Raw genomic sequence first — 21,351 nt, forward strand, 5'->3', positions numbered from 1 at the left:
GTGCTTAATAAGACACGTGCTTTATGGGTGCCTTACAGCAAAGCTGCAGCGCTGTCTGACTGCTGCTGGCTGTTGCCCAGCGATGGGATCCAAGATTTTGTGGTAGCCTTTTTGATGCTGCAGCTTGTCACCAGCCTACGAGAGTCTCAACAACACACTGCTGTAATAGCCAAAATAAGCAGCCAGTTCCTGAAGGTTTCGTAATCCTGGTGCAGTGGGAAGCGTAGCCATGCTGCAGTGTAGGGAGTGATGATAGCTATCGAAGACCAGCTGGCTCATCTGTTCCCAGTAGTGCTGCTGCCACCAGAGGTACTGAGATCAGCTCAGAGGAGCTGCCCAGGCACCTGAGGCCAGCAGAGCCCATTACTTTGCTGAGCAGGGACAGGACAGACTATGGCAGCCCCGGGAGCAGGTGGCATGTGTGGCAACCCGCTGTGGGAAGACGTACTTCAGTCATCCCCCACTGATTCCCAGGCCAGCTATAGGGAATTGAAGCATTTCCTGTTTTCTACTGAAGTTCATTGCCTCGCACTCGTTAATACTCTGTTTTCCAGTGGGAAATTCCAGGGGGAAAGAGAGGAGGTGAAGCAAAACCCCTTGAGCTCTCCTTCTCCATATGCCCTCAGTCCTCCTCACCTCTTCATCTTTAACCTCGGACTCCATTATGAATGCCTCAGTAGTCAAAGCTCTTGGCTGTGGTGAACCTCTTGAAGTCTTACGTATTGCTAGCACAATGCAATCTCTTTTCACATGCATGGTTTTGCTGGAATAACTCTGCAAGTCCCATAAGGGCTTTTTCTACTGTCACTTTACAGTTTCTGTAACAAATTCTCAGCTGAAGATGATTGTTGCTGATCATCACTTTATAAACCTGTGACTTCTTTCAAGATGTATTAATGAAAGTAACTGGAGAAATTTCGTCAGAAACTAAATGGGCTTCTGCGAAACAGGACTCTCTCTTCAAAGGGGATTAAATATTCCCCTGAGACCCCTTCTAGCTGCTTGAAATGCATTGTACTTCAATGCAGGAATACTTTCATTGGTTTATGACAAAATATTAGCTTTGCATTCTCAATGGTTTCTACAGCACAGGGTGCCAGCAATAAATTTATGTTAGATATGTTAAGCTTCAAAGTCAAGTATGCCAATAACTGGCCTACTCCAGGTGCTCCTGAAGAACATCCTTACGCAGTAGCAATTAGAACATATTTTCAATAATTAATAAGTGGTTACCATGGACTTTGGTATCGGTGTGTTGCTTGATCTTCAGCAGCCTGCCAGATCTGTCCTCTCTGTAAAAGGGAAACAGAATCAAATTATGTACAGTGTTAACCTTAAGGTATTATTCTCCAGTAGGACCAGGTCCGTTTAGCTGTGACAAAGGAACCAGAGATGGTGGAAAATAACAAGCATCTCTTGCTTTCATATTGTGCATAGACTGCAGAGATGGTGAGCTTGGCTGCGGTTTGACACCTTTAAATTTTTGGGAAGAGTTATCTAGAGAGGTAATAAAATGTCACTTAGAGAAACGTCGCCCTGCGGTTGTCTGTTGTTATTTTTTAAGCAGAAGAACAGTTGTTGGAAAGATAAGGGATTGTTTTAAAGTGCATCGAGCAGCCATAACTCAGAAACAGAGAAGGGGCGATACCAAAAGTGCATGACAAACCGCCTCTGCAATCATGAGGCACGAGGCAGAGAGGACAGCAGATATCGCTGCTAAGTATGTCATGATTCATCAATAAGAAGTTATTTTTTAAACTTCACTTGCTGAGTGAAATAGCCACACGCATTACACTTGCCTTGGGGAGAGAAGCGGCATGGCACGGTGCGTTTGCCAGCAGCACCCACTTTCTAGGCAGTCTTTATATGATCTATATGATTTATATGATGCACAGAGACAGTTGTATAGGCACTGATGCACAGACTCCAGCACACAGCTTTATCCCATTTGCTGAGACGGACTGGAGCTTTTCAGCGTGTCTGTGGCTGGGAGGAGGACACGACCTCCGTTCCTGCCTCAGGGGCTTCAGGCTGCAGCAGTGAGGACATCTATCACCACAGTCACTATGAGTAACATTTTTTTGCAGGGTGTTTTCTTCCCTGATGAGGCGTATAGAGAGATAAGGGGAGCACGTGGCAGCTTTCTTTATCAGAGATGCCAGGGGAGATAAACCAGAGCAGTTCTGTGGGCTTCTCTGGAAGACACAAGCAGTGTGCAGACTCTTGTAAAAGCAGCAGCAGCAAATTACTGTGAAAACTTTAATTAGGTTTGATTGTTCTGTACTGTTTGCACAGAAGGGAGGTGATTCCTGCTTTGGGGAGGTTGATTCTCCCAGGTTACCCTTGCCTAGGACAGCTTGAAGAACAGAACTCCTCCAGGCATATCCACCCCATCTGCACCAGTTGTACGTGCGTGGTCTCCAGCGCACAGCATCAAGTACCACAAACCAGCTGAATTCATATTGCTGTGAGGGGCAAAAGCATGAGTCCCCAGTGCCTGGGGACTGGGGAACTGCTGGGTCATGGCCTGAAGCTCTGATTGATCACCTGAGGCAAGCCATGAGTCAGCCAGAGGAGCACAGGTGAAGGCAATTCAGCTGTGCTGCCTGGCTGCACCCCTCCTAGACCTATTTAAGAGCTGGCTACCAGTGGGGAAGGATATCTTCTGCAGATCATCTCTGCTGGTGTTTTGTGGGTGAGCCTATGCTAGGGGTAAGCCTTCTATTTATCCTCTTTTGTTATCAGAGTCTGCTTTGTCAAACTCTCTTGTTTATGTCATAATTATAACATCTTAATATTCATTGATTATACAGCAGTATAGCTGTTTTGGGAAAGCATGAGCTACATCAAGGGCTGTTGGTGAGCCACAAGGCCAGAGCAATGATTTAATCAGCTTCTGAAATTAGAAGCTATTAAGCATGTTTAATCCAGCTGTTGCAGCGATGGCACCTTTACAGTGATGAAGGCAAGGATCTAGCCAGCTGAATCAGCAGCTACTTGCTCCAAATACAAGGTGTTTTTGGTTCTTCTCTTCTGCTGTGGCCATTGAGGGTTACAGAGTGGTTGATTTGTCTCCTGGGAAGGATTTGGCCTTTGGTTACCCTGCAGAGCTCTCTATCTCAGGAGATGGCTGATCGCTGCAGAAGGACATGGGTTGCTGTTTTTTTGGTAGTATCAAATCAGTGTTTTAAGGGGTTTTGAGTTTGTGGGCATAGCTGTCACAGCAGCAAGGACAATTCAAAAAGAATTAACTGGATTAAAAGTCAAGGGGAAAAAAAAAGGCAAAACACAAACTGAGGGGATTGTTACTCTTTGGGTCTAGCCTGGGGCTGATCAGGAAGCAGGTGTGGAAGGTGACTGCAATTAGACCTAGCAAACCAAACTCCACACCTGTTTGTGACTAGCAGATGCATCTCCCATTCAGCTACATGAGGTGTAGATTTCCTTACTGCTAATAAGGTCTTAAGCTGAACTGTGAATGTGTACGATAAGCAGCTGAGGGGGGAAGATGCTTTGCTATAGATATTGCCCAACAGGAGCGTGAGAACTTAGTGCAGTAAGGCTGCATGGCACAGAAGGCAGCTCTCCTTAGAGGTGAAAGAGCAGAGCAAAACTGTGCCAAAAAACCCAGCAGATATAATGGGAAAAAAGGAAAAATGTTGTGAAAAGTGTTTCAAAATGTTATTTTTTGTGTTGTTTTCAAGTAAGAAATGAGTGATTTTGGTTTACCAACAGTAGAAAAATATTTTTGGTTTTGTTTAGCCAAAATATTTCCTTCTCTGTATTTTGAAGTTCATTGGCCACATGCAAATAATGGGTTCTTTCATTCTTTTTTGCAAAGACAAAGAGAGTATCTGTGCTGTCTGTTGATCATTTTAACTAAAGAATTCCCTTTGCATTTATTCTAGCTGATTGTTGTCTTTCTTCTGTCAGAAATGTTACTGTATTATTTATCTTGAAAAGTTCCCTGTACTACAGAATAACCTTTATGTCTTTACAAAGGCATTATTTTAAACAACGTCTAGAGAAATCACCCCCAAGAAACCAAAAGCATTTGTCTATGAAGAGAGTGCGTTTGTTTGGTGCAATCAAGGAGATATAAATAAGGGCTGCACAGTGTCATCTCTATGGTGACAACATTAAGGCCATTGTTCAGCATGTGATGTGCTTTCATTTTTCAGAAATTTGGGGGCGTTAACTCCAGCAGAAGCATTGTGAGTTAAGAATAGGCACTTTGTATGACCTGTTTGAAAGCCTTACTCTGGTGAGGCTGGTTGTCTTGCATGTGCTTGCTTAGAGGGTCTCAGCAGTGTTTCTATCAAATAAGGGAAAATGAAAGCATAAGCACTGGATTTTGGCTAAAATTGAGGTGATTGACCCCCTCTACTCTGCTCTTGTGAGGCCCCATCTGCAGTGCTGTGTACAGGTCTGGGGCCCCCAGTACAAGAAAGACAGGGAGCTGTTGGAGAGGGTGCAGGGCAGAGCCATAGAGATGATCAGGGACTGGAGCACCTCCCCTACGAAGGCAGACTTAGGGAGCTGGGCTTGTTCAGCCTGGAGAAAAGAAGGCTGCTGGGTGACCTCATTGCAGCCTTTCAGTACCTAAAAGGAGCCTACAAACAGGAGGGGAATCAACTCTTTGAAAGGGGAGATAACAGCAGGACAAGGGGAATGAGTTTGAAGTTGAGGGAGGGGAGATTGAGGTTGGATGTCAAGGGGAAGTTCTTTACTATGAGAGTGGTGAGGTGCTGGAACAGCTGCCCAGAGAGGCTGTAAGTGCCCTGTCCATCCCTGGAGGTGTTCAAGGCCAGGTTGGATGGGGCCCTGGTCTGGTATGACATGTGGAGGTTGGTGGCCCTGCCTGTGGCAGGGGGTTGGAGATTCATCATCCTTGAGGTTCTTCCAACCCTGTCCATTCTGTGATTCTGATAGACATGGCTCAATGCAAAGGTGCTCAAGTGCCCTATTTTGTTAAGAAAGGAGAAAATTCAACTGCACGTCAGTGAATTCTGAAAAGCAATACCACAAAACTCGTGTTTAGGTAGAACTCGCATACACTGATACATCTAGGCTATGTGTGTGTATAATGCATTTACACCCTTATTTGTGTTTTCACAAGTTCTGATTCGCTCCAGACTGATTTCAGCCGTAACTGTTTGTTGAGTAATGGCAGGAGATGATGGTCAACACAACAGCTATTTAGAGGGCTGCACACCTCTTTGGGCTGTGCAGAGAAAGGCACCTAACCCTGACCCCTCCGTCCATGTGGGATGGGTCCTCTCTACCAGGTGTGCTCCTTGTCCAGGAAGCTTTAATTGGCTTTACGGATCACCACAAACACCAGAGGCTTGTGGCATGTTAGATCGCGCACCCTCAAGCAAAACCTTACAAAGATATAACTTGAGGCTTCTGCAGGCTGATAACCAAAGAGCTGAGCTCTGCCTCGTTCCTTGCTTAGTCTGTGAATGATCTCTGCCCTGGTGGTGATCCAGGATGAAAACAGAAAACAGAGCTGGGCTTTGTTCTGCCTTCTGGCACTCTGGTATTTTTGGCTATGAAGTCCTCCTCACCTTGATCTGCGCTCCGCTCTGGAGATTTCTCCAGGTGAAATAGCTGAGCTCTCTCACTCCCCACCCGATTTCTGTGGCATGCTGACATCGGCGGAGCAGTGGGGATGAGAAGCAGGAGGCCGGCCGCCACAAATAGCCAGCATCACTGCTACCTTCTATCGCCGGAGATGTTGATCCTATGTAGTGAGTGTGCTCAGGCCGTCTTGTTCTGTGATCGCGTATGGCATCCGGGCCTTGTGAAGACAGAAAATAATTCTTCAGATTGTTTCCGTTTCTCACCCATTTCAGAATGGTTTATTTTCCTTTATCTTGCTTCTAGTGCGACAGCTATGTAGTTGTTCCACTTCAAAGGTCTATGCACTTGTTGTTCCTTTTGTTAGTTTCCCCTGGAGTGGGGGTTATAAATATTTGGTTTTCCCCTTGAAATATTCCTTTTTCCTGCCCTTAGAACACGACTGTTGAATAAGGGCCACAGCATGGAACAAAATTGGGCAGCTACTTCTGGTTAAACAACTTTTTGTTATTTTCAATTGGATTTCTCTTTTAGATACGCAAACGTTCAGAAAATGATCACACGTTGGAAGATACGAATTTAAAATGGCTTTAGCTTACTAAATTAAGTCATGTTAGGCTTTCTAATCCAGGTAATAATCCAGAGCTTTAATTCACCATAATGGACTTGAAGTGTCATTGAGCACAAAGTCACTTTTTAAAGTTACTTTAATGAAGTGCAGTGATCTTTAAGTGATATTTTTCAGGTCATTCAGAGATGTGCCTGCAAGGAAATATAGTGTAGAATTAAGGGAGAGTCTGAATTTATAGAGCGAAATGCTGTTCCAGCTGGGAAGGTGCAAATCCAAAAGGCACAATACAAGAATAGCTAATCAAACCCGTGCTCCACGTTCTTGGCCTGCAGGTCATTTCGGTACTGGAAGAGAACTTAGAAGCAGGAGAGGGAATTACTTGTTACACCATCAGGTAGTGACAGGATGAGGGGGAATGTCTTCAAACTAAAAAGGGGGAGAATTAGGTTAGATGTTAGGAAGGAATCTTTACTCATAGAGTCAGGCCCTGGCACAGCTGCCCAGAGAAGTGGTGGGTGCCCCATCCCTGGAGACACTCAGGGCCAGGTTGGATGGGGCCTTGGGCTGCTTGAGTTGTGGGGGGCAGCCCTGCCCACAGCAGGGGAATGGAACTGGGCTATGAGATCTCTTACAACCTGGACTATGAGGTCTCTTACAACCTAAGCCATTCTATGACTATGATTCTATGATTTCTAAATGGGACATTTGGCTGAAAGGCATCACAGTTCCCAGGCAGCCAGAGTACCTGAGTTTTCTTTGACTGAAAATCAAGAAACAGGAGAGTGGATGCAAAGGCAGATCTGACCTCAGCATTTCATTGCCAGTAGCCTCCACAGCACAATTTCACAGCCCATAAAATGGATGCAATTTTGCTCTTAGCAAAGAATGCTGTGAACTTCATAAGATGCTGTTGTGAACCGTATTGACTAAATGTAAACAAGTAAACCAAGTATTTAGAAAACTGCTTTTGCAACTCAGATAGCTGGAAACTTAACCCGAATACAAGCTGTGTCTCTCAGCTGTGCAGACAGGGCACAGGAGTGTCATGGAAACTCATAAATCACCAAAATCCCTGTAGCATCAATTTACAGCCTGGGATTACTACTGATATTTTTACTGCCCAAGCTGAAGGCTGTTACATCTTGTCAGCAGATAAAAGCAGTGTCTACCTTAATGGTTATTACGACACATTTTGATTTTAGCTTCAAAAAGTACTGCAAATTTAGTATGATTCAGTTATGAAGATGAAGGGACAGTCTTGTTATCATTTCCCCCACTGCCTGTATAGGGAGGACTTTGTTAGGATTTACCCCCCAAACATCATTCAGGAAACAGACCTCACACAGGCTTTCATCTGAGGAGCAAAAACATGTTGTACATTAGTGGGGGGGGGGGGGAAACAACAGTAAACCAACCCTAGAAATATCTAGAAATGGCTACAGTAGAAGACAGCTCTTCAACTAGAGTTCCCTTTACACTGGAAGCTTATCCCTGAAACTGTCACAGAAAGAGATCATTGAGCACAGTGTGGTTTGGGCCTCTGGGGAAAGCCACAAGCCACATTTTTTTGTTAAAAGGACAAACCACCCGATGTGTGCTGACACAGACTCCTACTGGAGCAGCCACTGATGGTGCCGGACGATTTGCTGGTAAAGAAATCAATTCCCTGCTGGTCTACTGATGTTTATGCTGCCTCTTTAGCTAATAAAGCTATGACTATCCAATCTGAGGGAGGATAAAAATGTTCTCCAAACTATTGTAGGGGGCAGAAAATAAAAACAGCGTTGCAAAACGAAGGGCGAGTTTCCACACGGAGTTTCCTCCCCAAGCAGCTAGTGGAAATGAAGCAAAATGGGAATGGAAAGGAACTCCTTTTGTGAAGTGTTTATTCCAGAATAGCTTCTATAATTATATGTTAATCCAGTTGAACTTTCAAGTGCAGATAATACTTGACTCCTATTACTAGGCAAGGGATTAATTTCCAAGCCATATGTCTTCTCAGGATCCATATTAACTGAAAATAGATCACTATGTGCAGAGACAGTTGGAGCAAAGACCACGCCAGCCCAATTAAAAGTCAGCTTAGTCTCCCAATAGAGGCTGATGATTTTGTTTTGGCTGCACTGCGGTTACCAAGGAGGGGCACCTTTTAAAACCAGCTTCCAGCTATTTCAGCTTAGAAACCCATTTTAATCGTGGGTAGCCCATGGACTGAACATCATTTAGCACCATGTTTCCAGTGTTGTACCATCAGCACCCACAGCCTGCAGGGGAGGTATCACCTGAGTTTTCTCATCTGGGTTGCCAACTGACGCACGCTGTGGATCCACAGCCTCTGCATGATGGGACTGTGCTAATTTGTCATGTTTTTCACCATTAGCCAAAGGCAACTGGGAAATTTCACTGTTTGTCTCACTGGTCCATTTCATAACACAGCCCCCGGTCTCATTGGCACAACTGCAGAGACAGTGAATTTCATAGGTGCAAAGATAACAAGAAAGGAACTCATAAATCAACTTTGCTGCTAGAAAAAATATAGCCTACAACTATGTATATCCTGATTTTTTTCCACTGGGTTTATTACTTCTTGCACCCATAGTGTGAGCTCTCATTTGACTGTGCATTCCACTTTCTGGAGAAGAATATTCACTAATTTCTTGTGTTATTGTTTGTCTGGACTTCGGAGGAAGCAGTCTTTGGATAATCTGTGGAAATAGAATTGTAATTTATAGAGAGTTAAGTGGTCTCAGTACACATAATCACTGTGTGATTAATACCCTGCAAAGAATGCCTTCACGCTTGTCATACAGAAAGCAGAGTTTAGGCTTTCATTCTTCCTTGCAGAATAAGGGAAAGAGTGAACAAAGAAATCAATTAAGAACGTTCCTGTAATATGGACAAAGATGGAATATATCTGTCACTGGAAAAAAAACCCTGGCTTGACTCCTGAGGGACTGCCTCTCTACAGTTTTGGCTTAACAAAGGCATTTCGGCTGGCTATTCTTGATCAGATAAAGAGAGGCACTGCTGGCACCCTGCGCTCTGTGGAGACTGGAAGTCTCTGCAGTATGCTGCCTTGCTTGGTCCAGATGCACTGACTCTAGCGAAAGGCATATTTATTTGATCAAGGTTTTGGAGAAGGCTGTGGTTATGTTCCTGGAGCGATGAATGAGGGAGAGAGGGTGCTAAGAACGAGAGTCATTCTAATAACTCTGAGGCTGGTTTTCCTTTTGCTTCGTGGCTACTGCTGAAATATTAATTGTATAGCATCACATTTTATTATTTTGATGTAAATAAATCATCAGGTCACTCTTAGCAGTCTCATTTCCCAGCAACCACACGCACTAGTAGGGCTTTTGTAAAAGTACGTAGAACCAAATCGTGGCTAAATGGGGAACTGCTGCTTGAATTTATAAAGTCCATTAAGGAATTGGTGTCCTCCCACTCCCTCAACAGCACGTTTCATGCTGCTGGCCAGGCTGTAACCTCCAGATGACAATACCTTGACCAGCTGAGGTAGGTGGTTAGGATTGCCACTTCTGGCAGATCTAGTTAACATGTTTTGTGCAAGATTTCAGAGAGGCAAGAATTAGGAAAGTGGGTCAGAAACATCGCCTTGTGATGCATGTCTCTAATGTGACCAGTACAGTATAAACACATACCCAGCATCACAAGCTCAGTATTGCTCTGGTTAGGTTTTTCAAATGAATTCCATGTGTGGATTTTCTTTTTCTGGAGCAAAGAGTTCCTGGTTCCAGTTTTGCTGGAACATTGCAATAGCTTTCCAGTATAAACAACTGCAGCTGGTGTTATCTTGGAACAGCCATTTCGTGAATTCTTACTAAAAAGCAAAAGCAGGCCTAGGATGTGTGTCTATAGCAGAACCTATTAATTTATTTCCACAGGAACTGAAGGTGCTTCTGGTGTGCAGGAGCAGTTAGCAGCTCAGAAAGCAGAGCCCTAAGGCCAGCAGTTCTCAGCTCAGCTCACTGTTCTGTCTTGAAATGGATAAGCCAATTCAAGGGGAGTGCTAGATATTAATTTGTGAATGAGAAAATAATAAATATTGAAAGCTTAAGTTCTGCTACAGACTGTAATTTCAAACATTGCTGCAAATGCAAATATGCCTCTCAGTTTTGTTTTATTCCCACTGTTTTCTTAAGGAGGTGGAGGCAGAGACTCAGAATCATGAACTGCTTTCCATCTCTTGTCTGCTAAGTGCATCTCCTCTTGAGAAGCACCAAATAGCAATAAATAATTGGAGGTAAGCACTTGTTAGGGACAGCACAGGGAGCAGGGTGCCTGCCTCACGATTTTTTTGTGCCTTTTTTTCTGACCCCTTCTAGAGCAAAAAAAAAAACAACCTCCAGGCTTGGTTAATCAGAGCCAGTGGCAAACACAGTGTGCACCTGTTTGGTGCCATAGCCCACTCTCTGAGGAGTGTCCAGAGATCAGGACCCAATGTGAGCCGCCAGCGCTGGGCCGATGCCACATGCCATTCATTTCTCCAACAGCTTCAGCTGCTCTGCCTGCCTGCCCCCGTCTGCCCATCGCTCTGCAACAACTGTTTCTTAACCGCACAGTAAATGTTTGTTTTTATCCCTGTTTATTTTTAACTTGCATCAGTTCCTTGATCTCATTTTCCATGTGGCCTCGGGGGAGGGAAGCAGTTGTGCCAAAACAAACAGCGCGAGATGTGAGCTGAGGGCAGGAGGTCAGCAGGGCTGAGGGCAGCATCGCTCCCAGGAGGTCAGAGCCCAGAGCTGTTCTGCAGGTGCAGATGCTCCCCAGTGGAACTGCCTGTGAGCATGGCACTAGAGCCAGCAGAGCAAAGAGGTTGGAAGGGCAGCCTGAGTCTTTCCATCCGACCATGAATTGCTCTCATCAGGCCCTTGCACTGTCGTGCTTCTTTAGTGCTTTCCTTCTTTGTGTATATGTTAAGGAAACAGAAACAGTGAAGCGCTTAAACACAAGAAGTATCACCTTAATAGCACTATTAGGTGTCTTCTAAAGGTAAATATATCAGCAGAGCATACCTCAAGTAGCATTATATATGCTTTTATTGTCTTAGCTTTTGCTACTAAATTGATTCAGAGCTGCTGGCTGGAAGACAGCAGAAGTAAAAGCTAACTTTACTTTTCAGTCTCCTCATTCGAGCAGTTTTTTCAGGATTCTCTACCATGCAAAGTCCTGTTAAATCAGGTTTATCTGATTTGTTTGCCTGATTTATCATCATTGCTTCCTTGAGAAGACTGTTTCTGGGACTATATGACAATGACAACCCCCTCTGACCTTTGGCTTGCTGGATGGGTCCAGAGACAAGACTTGAACCAATAGAAATTCTAGGATGTATGTATGGAGCTATGTGAGAGTATTACTTCTGTAAAGACTAGATCATGACAAAAGAGTCATGTATCTTGTTGAAATCAGAAGAAAGAAATTCATGGACACTATTGCAGAAATAAATTCGACTTTTATCTTTAAGGAGTTGAGGTAATTTCTTAAAAGTTAATAATTTGATCTTTAAACCACTGGCAGTAAAACAGTAATCGTAGTCCTATCTGGAATATTAGAGACAGGAGACTGCTTGCTTCTTAGAGGACTTACTCACACACATTATAGGACTTGTAATATGTTAATTTTGAACCAATCTGTGAACTTGTGAATTTGCAATAACGTGCTTGTTCCATTACAAGCAAGAGAACATCAGAAATAATCAGGTGCAGCTTACTTTTCATTTTACAAGATATCAGTGTCACTAATAGCAAGCTGTGCATTCTTGGTTGGTGATTATGTTGGTACGATTAAGTTACTTCTGCTGCTTTAAAAATAACCTTGACTGTTAGTCCTGTCTCAGGATTGCCTGGCAGAGATCCACCCCAGGAGCGATGCTGCTGTCACACGATGCTGCTGCAGTATTGTTCAATTAAGGGCAGTCAGCAAGAAGAGTCCAAAGCACTTTCCATGATGAGTTTTCTGGGGAAAGCATTTTTTCCTGAGAAACAACACTCCTAAGAGTGAATGCTCCCTATCCGCTGGGAGTAACAACAATTTTACCATTAACTTCACTATATTAGATTTAAAAAAATAGAATATCTCTTTGATAGAATACCTGAGTATGAAGTGCTGCTTTGTTTTTTCATGTAAGGATCTGTTAAAATGAGAAAATGTTCTAAGAGTGGTTGGTGTGGGTGTACGTAGCCACCTGTGCCAGTGCATTACCCTTACCAGCTGAAAATTAATGGTAAGCTGGAATCAGGGCAAGTGGTTTTGACTCTGCTTTTTCAGGAAGCTTGAATACATTATATTCTCTCCTATTCTCAGAAATGACCAGCAGGGCTATTAAATAGCATTTGTTCAGAAAAAGGTGAACAAGGAACAATCACAATGTTTCATAGAGCAAAAACTAGAATTGAATTGCTAGGAACAGACTTAAAACATCAAAGGGAAATCTTTTTCATGGTCCATAGCTAAATCGAGTCAGCTTTCGCTGCAAAGGGGCTGTAAAGCAAAAATTGTGAGTGAGATTTCATAGCAATTTTGGAAAGGATATTAGATTATATATGTTCTTAATCTGACCCTAAACTGCAGCATGTATATTCCTGTGACTTATAACTCAATAGCAGAAGCTACTGCAGTGTGTAACTAAAGTATAGACTCGCATATTTAGTGAAGTTGAAACGTAGGTACTGTGTTTTAATGCAGTGTATGTCATCTTTGTCATTCTTTGTGGTATTCCAGCACTTAAGGAAGAAGGAGAATATTGAAGTCATTCGTACAGTTACTGTTACTGCCAGCTACAAATGCAATGAAATGCATTGGTCTCTAAATTCGTATTACTCAAAAAACATTGTTAGTGTGGATTGATATGCAGACAACTGCTTTAATTGAAATGCAGACTCCAAGATAAATTCAGATTCAGTTCCTAAAGGTACTTTTTTTTTTTAGTCCAACCCTTTTGATTCTTGAGCCTGCTCTTTTGTACTGGTGCATTTGAAATTCAAATGGGGCTGTAGCAGGAAGACAACTTGTAAGTACCACTAACCAGGACCAGTGGGGAATCCTGGCTTGCTGTCAGCAGGAGGTTCTCATTCAGCCCCCCACAGGTGATCCATGCTCCCTCCTCCAATGCTGTGAGTTTTTCATCAACCTGCAGGTGCAGGGCACACTTCTTAAGTGATGGAAGAGAACTGCTGAGTGGAGTACAAAAACTCCAAATGGAAAGTCTCCAGTTGACATCACTGTCTCCGACTGTGCATGCGTGCATGTTTTATGCACGATATGGTTGAAAAATACTTCCATACTTACTTGGTATGGGAAATGTAAGCAGCAAAAGGAGGGGGGTTTCCCTCTGCGAGTCTCTAGGCATATGGCAATCCATGAGATGAAATAAAAACTGCAGTGCCAGGTAACAGACGTTCTTTTTTTTGGCACTTTCATCTCTCTTGCCCTTATTTCATCTACCTTATTCTCACTTATACCAGCATTGCCCTGTCCCTGCTGGAGCTGCATGCCCCGAGACCCCCAGCATTGCTGCCTACCTGAGAACACCACCCTGCCCTCTGCCAGTGCTTGGCTCCTGCTGGCTCTGCGAGGGAGTGGGGCCTTGCTGCAGGCTGTCTGTGCCTGGGCAGCACCACAGCTCTGCTGCACCATGGCTGCTGCACTGATCACCGTGCCAGCAGCCTTTGTGCATGGGCACATTGTGATGTATTGTCCACTGGGTTCTATAGGGACCACTGGTGCTGCTCCTGGAGATGATTCCTGCATGTGTGTGCTTGGATAGTTGACCTCAAGAGAGGCTGCCTCTGTCTTTTTGGGTGCAGTAAATCTGCTGTGAACTGCTTGTTGACAAGTATAATGGTGTATCATTAAGAAACAAGTGTTGTAAAGATCCCAGTTTTTAGGGATTTCTAGGAATTGTCTGTGAAATGATGGTAACGAAGCTTGTGAATCTTCAGGATGTTCCACTCGATGGAAGTGGTCTCACGAGGGCATTACTGGTCTTTCAGCACTAGAGAAAAGTCTCTTCTCTGATTCACTCGGTATTTTTTTTTTAATTTTTATTTTTTGTGATGGCAGAAGATACAGAATAAGACTCCCAGACAAAAGCCTTGCTGGCGTGCCTGTCAGAGCTGCCTTATTTTCTGCAGATACTCCAGCTGCTGATTCCATCTGCTGTCTCCTCTTTTTCTTTCATTTGTCAGCACCTTAGGGCACTAGCCATTCCTGTATGTGTGATCCCAAAGGACTCCTGCAGAGTAAAACAAACCTTCAGTGCCACAGCAATGCGTGTAATATCTAAACTACTCAGCAGAGATTTCCAATATGTTTCCAACCATGTCTGAGCTGATAAAACTTCTAATTAATGAATAATCAAGGATAACAAAAAGTTCTTAAATATTCTAGTGGAACATACGAGGGCTGCTTTGAAAGTAACACCACTTGCTTTATTATGTTGGCCTGAGATGTCAGAGGCAGATGTTGGTGTTATAGCAGTACAGGTTGGACCTTCTCACCCATATTCTGCTCTATTTTGTTGCTGTGTGACAGATGGCAGCAGAGGAGCAGTCTGACAAAATGGCATCTGACATGGAATTGCTTATGGAGCAAAGGTGTATCATTGAAATCCTCCATGTAGAAAAAAATGGCACCCATTGGCATATGCTGATGCTTGCTGAACGTTTCTGGAGACCAAACAGTGGCTGTGAGCACGGTGAGGGGTGAGTGGTGCACCCCAGAATTGGTGACAGTGACTGTGAGTCACCTCCATTGGTGCCTATTTTTATGAGCACAGCATGCAGCCTCCTGTTCATCGATGAAAAAGATGCACGACCAATGGTGGTTACTGTGTTGAAAAATAGTGTTTTGTAGCTGAGAATTTGCTCTATCAAATACTGTTCTTGTACTTTTCATAGCTGTTGTCATTTCCGTGACAATGTAAATAGGAGACGTCACTTTCAGAGCTACCTACGTACATGACAGCTCTGATTTGTGTGCCAGCTTTCCCTACAGGGCAATGGAGAGTATCAGGGATCGTGGCTGGGGATGCTTGTCTGTGCATGATTATAGTGAATTCTGATGTTCTGAGTAAGCTGGTGGACACTGATCGCTGAATCACCACGGGTTTACTTGCCCAACCACATTTTGATCCTAGCTCCTCCTCCTGATCCTCCAGCTGCTCCTCCCAGTCTGGTTTGGCTGCTCTCTCATTTTTGCAGCCTGTTCCCTTTCCTCACACCTCTTTCTCCTCCCTGCATCTGCCCTGCAGCTGGATGGCTTCATGTTCTGTCATGCAAGGGTGGGAGCACAACAAAACCTCCACCCAATGAGTCCACGGCTTTGCTGTGTGCAGCCTCCTGCCAGCATCTGTGCTGATGGGTCCCAGGACTGTGATTTCATCCTGCATCCAGCTTTACAGGATTAGAATCATCATAGTTGAAAAGACCACCAAGATCATCTAGTCTAACCATCAACCTATCACCACCCTAGCAATAAACCATATCCCTCAGTGTGACCTCTGCTCTTTTCTTAAAAACCTCTGTGGATTCTTTTAGCCATTTACGATGTCACTGGATGAAGAGGTGTTGGACCTCCTCATGAGGTGCTGCACTTTGGTAGGTGTGCTGGTATTGCTTACGGAAAAAGAGAGCTTTTATTTTTCTTACGTGCCTTAATGATGAACTTCTTTTGCAGTCAATGATGTTTGTATTCAGGAGACTAAAATCCTCTCTTCTAACTGACATATTTTGTATATAAAAACTGATAAGTGATGGAAAGATGGAATATAGGAAAACTCAAGTACTTTATGTTTGGTGGACTATACCATGTGATTTCAAAATTTCTAGAAGTGAAAAGAATGCAAATTCCATTATAAGGACTGCACAAGGGCACTCAGTTTTGGAGCAGCAGCATGGGAAGTGTCAGGACTTGCCTTGGGCCACTCAGCCTCCCTGGAGGATGTGCTGCTGAGGTGGAGACAGGCCTGAGGGCAATACAGACAATGAATATGTTAATTAGTTATTAGGACAAGGCGGAGCTTTGTTTAAAAAAAGACCCTGGAGACCTCAGGGAAGTCATTGTCCTAGTGGGCTCTGCTCTTCTATGAAGCATGCTCTGGTGAGCTGTGGCCAAGCTGGCTGCTCTCCATGGGCTCTCCCAGCAAGCTGTAGGAGGAGGCAGGAGGACTGACAGAGGCTTGGTGCAGACAAACTGCAAGCACATTAATTATTGATTGTGTTAGTTGATGAGTTGTGCTGAATTGATCTGGTACAAGATAATGTGAATTAAAAGCTGCTTAAATATTTAATTCAGGGCTTTTTGGCTACGGCAGGGATTTGAATGAAAGATAACGTGCGATTCATGACTGCAATCGGCTTCTCAATAAAGACAAGCTATTAGAATGAGAGGTACTATCTAAATGTAAATTATGATTTATTAGAGGGGAAATCTCTTGTGTGTAAAATTTTAATGAAAGATTAGAAAGCTTTCTAGATTGAATTATCTAAATATATGATAGCCATTTTCAAGTTATTCGTTCAATCGTGGCAATACTAACACCGAAGGCTGGTATGCCTCCCTGGTTGTCTTAGGTGCTGCAGCTCCCAGGAAATTCCTGCCTGGTTTCTCCCAGCCTCTCCACAGGGACGTCTTCAATGCAAAGCAGACCCGATCCTGACGCAAAAATGTTTTCTATTTCAGCTTTTAGGGCATACAGGCTTCGATGAGAGTAGCAGGCTGCTGCCTGCTGCGGTTTCTGCCTCCCCTTCTATCTTGCTTCATTCCTCCATGTACCAGAGAAGGCTTTGGCAGCTGGGGGTGTTAGCCTCATTTTTCTCACCCTTCAGAAAAGCTGTCCTCTGTTCAACGTGCGCATTCCTTCCTCCAGAGCCATTTTCCTCCATGGGCTCTCTGGGCTGGCCAGCGGCCAAACAGTAGGGTGAGCTGCATGAGAAGGCCTTGATCGCTGGCTGTCTTACAATTTTTCACTTGTATTCAAGATGCAGATGGATGTCATTAGGAAGGTTTTTACTTTGAATGTGCACAGCTTGTCCACATGCCCGAGCTTAGAGCTCAGTACTTCTATAGTACTTATATATGTGCTTTTCATCCTCAAAAGGGCTCTGCAAGCTCGAGTCCTCAGGACAGTTCTGTGAGGTGGGTGTGTGCATTTCGTAATGAGCTTCATAACAAGGAGGGACTCAGGTCAGTGTTTCTTTCAAAGATACGTTGTGCAGTGAGCGTTATAAAGAAAATCCTTACACTTCCCTGGGGTTCCTCTCTGATGTTCTGTCTGAAAATCACATGGTTTCACCGTGGGAGCATGTCTCTCCATATGGAAGATGTGATTAGTGGCATCAAAAATTAAGATGTGTCTCAGGTTACAGTAGTACTAGGTAAATATATAGCGTTTCTAGAAGTTGTGAGGCCAGGTTTCCTACTGTACTCAGCTTCAATTAACACAGAAGAGCAGGAGCCAAAGGGCATCATCAAAGAGACCCAAGTCTGATAGAAGATCTGGAGCTTCTTCACATCATACTTCTAAACGGAGGGAAATGATATTATGAAGAGGGGTAAAAACTGCTTGTCTTCACAGTTGAAAGGACAAGGCAGGATTAATTTTTTTTTTCCATTTGAACTGTAGGATTAAAATTCAAGTAGCTACAGTAACAGCAACAGCCCCAGTGTGAACTCAGCTCTATCAAAAGTTTTTGTAATGTTGCATCTCATCTAAGCGAGGGGGCTGGAATAATCTATAGCTATGGCAGGCATTTGTGAAATTTTGCATTCTGTCTGAGTTGTTACTGGCATGACTGCTTTGGCATGCTTTACCTTGCACAGGCGAGCCAGTAAATGCTTCAAGTGTCATCCAGCAGGAAAAATCTGGCTAGGGATGAGATCATACTGTGAGATATGGTTCCTAAACTAGATCAGTGAGCTCTGGAAGAGGGTTTAATAACCAGCATTAGGGGTTTTTGCACCCTCTGTGTGCCTCAGAACATGCATAGGTATCTGGAGGAAATAGGTTTAGAAATCAGTAGCTACCTTATCCCAATAAGGAATTCTTAATAAGAGATGGAGTGGCACTTGTTCTGAGTAAACAAGCAGGAGACTGTAAGAAAAAGGATCTGCTTTATAGACCTGCACCTCCTTCATGCTTTCTGGGCAAATAGACTGAGAATAGCCTGTCTACTTGAAGTCATAAGAAGGATGAGTTAAAGATAGATAGGTTAAAGCAAGCATTTATTTTCATATTGCTCCAGTTTTCCTCTTTTAAAAATGTATTTATGTCCAGTCACAACAGGACTCTGCATCTTCTCAGAAAGATGCTGAGAACTAGTTAATGAGCAAGCTTGAGTGGCAGAGATGCTCACCTTCACCTGCTGCATACAGCAGGGTGGAGAAGTGGAATGGAGTAAACTAGTCATGGTTTTTTAACCCCAAAAGGGTCTTTTTTAAGAGAATTCTGCGTTCAGGTATTATCTTCCTCTTGCTGCTCTGGGGAGGGTATCTGGCCCCAGAAATTACTCTGGAGAAATAGGAAATGCAACTTATTTTCTGGTTTTCTAAACATTATGCAGTTTCAGATGAATTCATGGGAATGATGAGCAGAAAAAGTCTTAGAGAATTGCTGTGTGATGAATTACAAGTTATCACTTTTTTATGGATTCCACATCCACAGCCTTTAATGTTGGCTATCCTACTCTGCTTAATAATTTTTTAAGTGAGTACATCTGGGCCAATTAAGCATTTTCATTTGCCCTTAAATGTTACAAATGCCTGCTAGAGTTGGAAGACTGTGATTTAAGCTCAAACATCTGGGGGGCAGAAATGCTCTACCAGGCCTATTCAGTCCTATGTTGTTTTGATGACAAAATGCACGTATGCTCATTGCAAAACCATTTGAGTTTTAAATTGGTGCCTTAAAGCTATGCAGTGCTCTGGATGCACCCAGCACTTCTATTCCTCTTTAAATCTCACCATAACCAAGAATTACAAGCACTGCGGTGTGAGTTCACTTTACCTGTGGACCACTGCCCTTTATTATTTCCCACAAGACTGTCTCTGGAAGCATCAGCATTAGCTCCCACTAAATGAAATGCAGCTCGACTCCTGCCTACATCGGTCTTTCAGGATCTAACCACAGTAGAGAAATACTTTCTCTTGCTTCAGCGTTGCCCTCCGAGTTAAAATTAGCTGAGTATCTGCACCGTTCCTGCTGGTATCAAAAAAATGTGTAATGCTACTGCTTGAAGGGCCCCTCTTTGCATTTTGGAGACGTGCTGATGTGTGTTTTAACTTACTGTATTTACATTGCCCAGGAGTATCAGCCTGCTGTCTGGCTCACGTTCACGTGTGTGGAGAGTGGGATCCTTACTAAAATTGCGTCAGTGAGGAGCAGAGGTTAAGAGTGATAAGTAGTTCAAAGAAGGTCTATTTGCATGCAACAAAATATCTGTGTGAATACTTAACTTCAGGAGGGCTGGTGTTATTTCTGAAGCGCAAAGGACCAACGCAAATAAATTGGAGATGGAACTTTCTCTTGTACTTCATTTCTTTTCCTCCATGGTAAGAAGATTCTGCTTTATCCTGAATGCAAGAGTAATGCTAAGGCTTCAGGCAAAATTATAAGCTACTTGCATCCATGGAATGAAGTTGCAGAGCTAGCTTCAACCTGGGGACTTATCATTTCATGAGCTGTTGCGTTGCTAACAAGACACAGACATTGCCGTTGGACAAACAAGGGCAAGATTGTTTCGCTGTTTGTTCTGCAGCCCTTCTCAGCCGCGCTGCTGAGCATGGCTTAGAGAGAACTCTCTTTCTGGGAGGTTCAAACAGTTCAGTATTTTTTGCTGGAGGTGAAAGGGGGCATAGCCATCCTCTGTTGCAACATTATGGAAGTTCCCAGCAACCCCAACATGAACCAGAGCCAAGGAGCAGCTCCTGAGCTGTTTTAAACAGGCAGGAACCAGCTGATCTCCTTGAAATACATGGGTTTTCATTAGCTGGAGAAAGGGTCCACCTGTGCCCTACCTCACATGGATGGGATTGAAAACACACTGGATTCCAGCCTCCACCCTGCAGCATTTTAAGAGGAGGACACTCCTGAGGTATGTCAAGACTTTCTTGTCCAAAGGACTAAATACACTGTGCTCTCTCCATTCCAGCTAGCTGGAACTGAAGGAAGAGAAACACAAATTCAACATGGGTAAATACAGCAGGGTGTATTTACTGTGGCTTTGTACAGTGTTTTTGTCATGCTGGTAAGATGCCAAAAAGTCAGCAGTATTTTAAGTTGCGTGAAAAAGGGAAAAAAAGTCCCAGAAAATAACTTCCCCATGACAAAATCTTTAAGAGTTCATATGTCTTTCAAGATGTGCGTCTTCCAAAGCGTCCTTTTGGCTCCCCACAAAAAAGTAACCCTCATCTCTACTACTTCTTTTGTACAATCGCTTCCCACACTTCAGTTTCTATTCTGACTTACAAAACACATTTACAAGATGTATTTCCTTGGGTGCAGATCTCCTGTTGGCAGCTTCCCCTGCATGCAGCAAAAATGTGAGAGGAGTTTATTTATTTATTTTATTATTATTTTCTAATAACTTTTGTTCTGCAAATCAGAAGTGAAGCGAGCGGCAGGTTAGCATGTTTTTGCAATAGCAGTATAATCATCTTGCTGCTGAGCATTTGGAGAGTATTATCTGCTTAACAAATGGAAAAGATTGTGAAATGTAAACAAAATAATAGAAGGAAAGTAATTATTTATTTAAAGTGTGTCTTAGAAACAGACCCTGGCAGTACAAGTAGCTTGTTGTACGAACTTCTGCCCCATGGTTAGTAACAAGTCACCTTTGCAGTGCTGCTTATTTTTGTCAGCTCCTTCATGTCTTTGTTTCCATGTTAATCATGGATTTCCTTCTTCAGATGGATGTAATACTCAGGTTTGTCACTGTATTTGTTCAGAGAAGGCTGGGAGTGGAAACAGGAATCTCCACAAGTTTTCTGCAAAAGAGACTCGTAGAAAGTCTTAATTTTCACCACTGACATCTGATAAACATATTATTTAGAAAACAAACTTAATCATAACAACATTTTGAACCCTTTTCCATCGTTGAATATGAATGTTCTCAGTTAATGGTTGCAGCACAGCACTCCGCATGCATGAGGGTAGGTATATTGTCATTATACATCATTAA

At 43.4% G+C, this 21,351-nt stretch overlaps 1 protein-coding gene across 1 annotated transcript in view; it reads right to left on the reverse strand.

Annotated features, from left to right (window-relative positions):
• The window catches only part of SPMIP2 (sperm microtubule inner protein 2), a gene marked incomplete at both ends in the record, with an annotated part of 29,461 nt that extends 15,651 nt beyond the window's left edge, over positions 1-13,810 (reverse strand). The window contains 3 exons of the mRNA XM_079534643.1: positions 1,234-1,292; positions 5,571-5,803; positions 13,696-13,810. Coding sequence (XP_079390769.1) covers positions 1,234-1,292; positions 5,571-5,803; positions 13,696-13,810 — 407 coding nt within the window. The remainder of the gene's footprint in view (positions 1-1,233; positions 1,293-5,570; positions 5,804-13,695) is intronic.
• Between the last annotated feature and the right edge of the window lie 7,541 nt (positions 13,811-21,351).

The sequence above is a fragment of the Tetrao urogallus genome (genome assembly GCF_951394365.1).
Source record: "Tetrao urogallus genome assembly, chromosome: 4".
Classification (NCBI taxonomy): Eukaryota; Metazoa; Chordata; class Aves; order Galliformes; family Phasianidae; genus Tetrao; species Tetrao urogallus.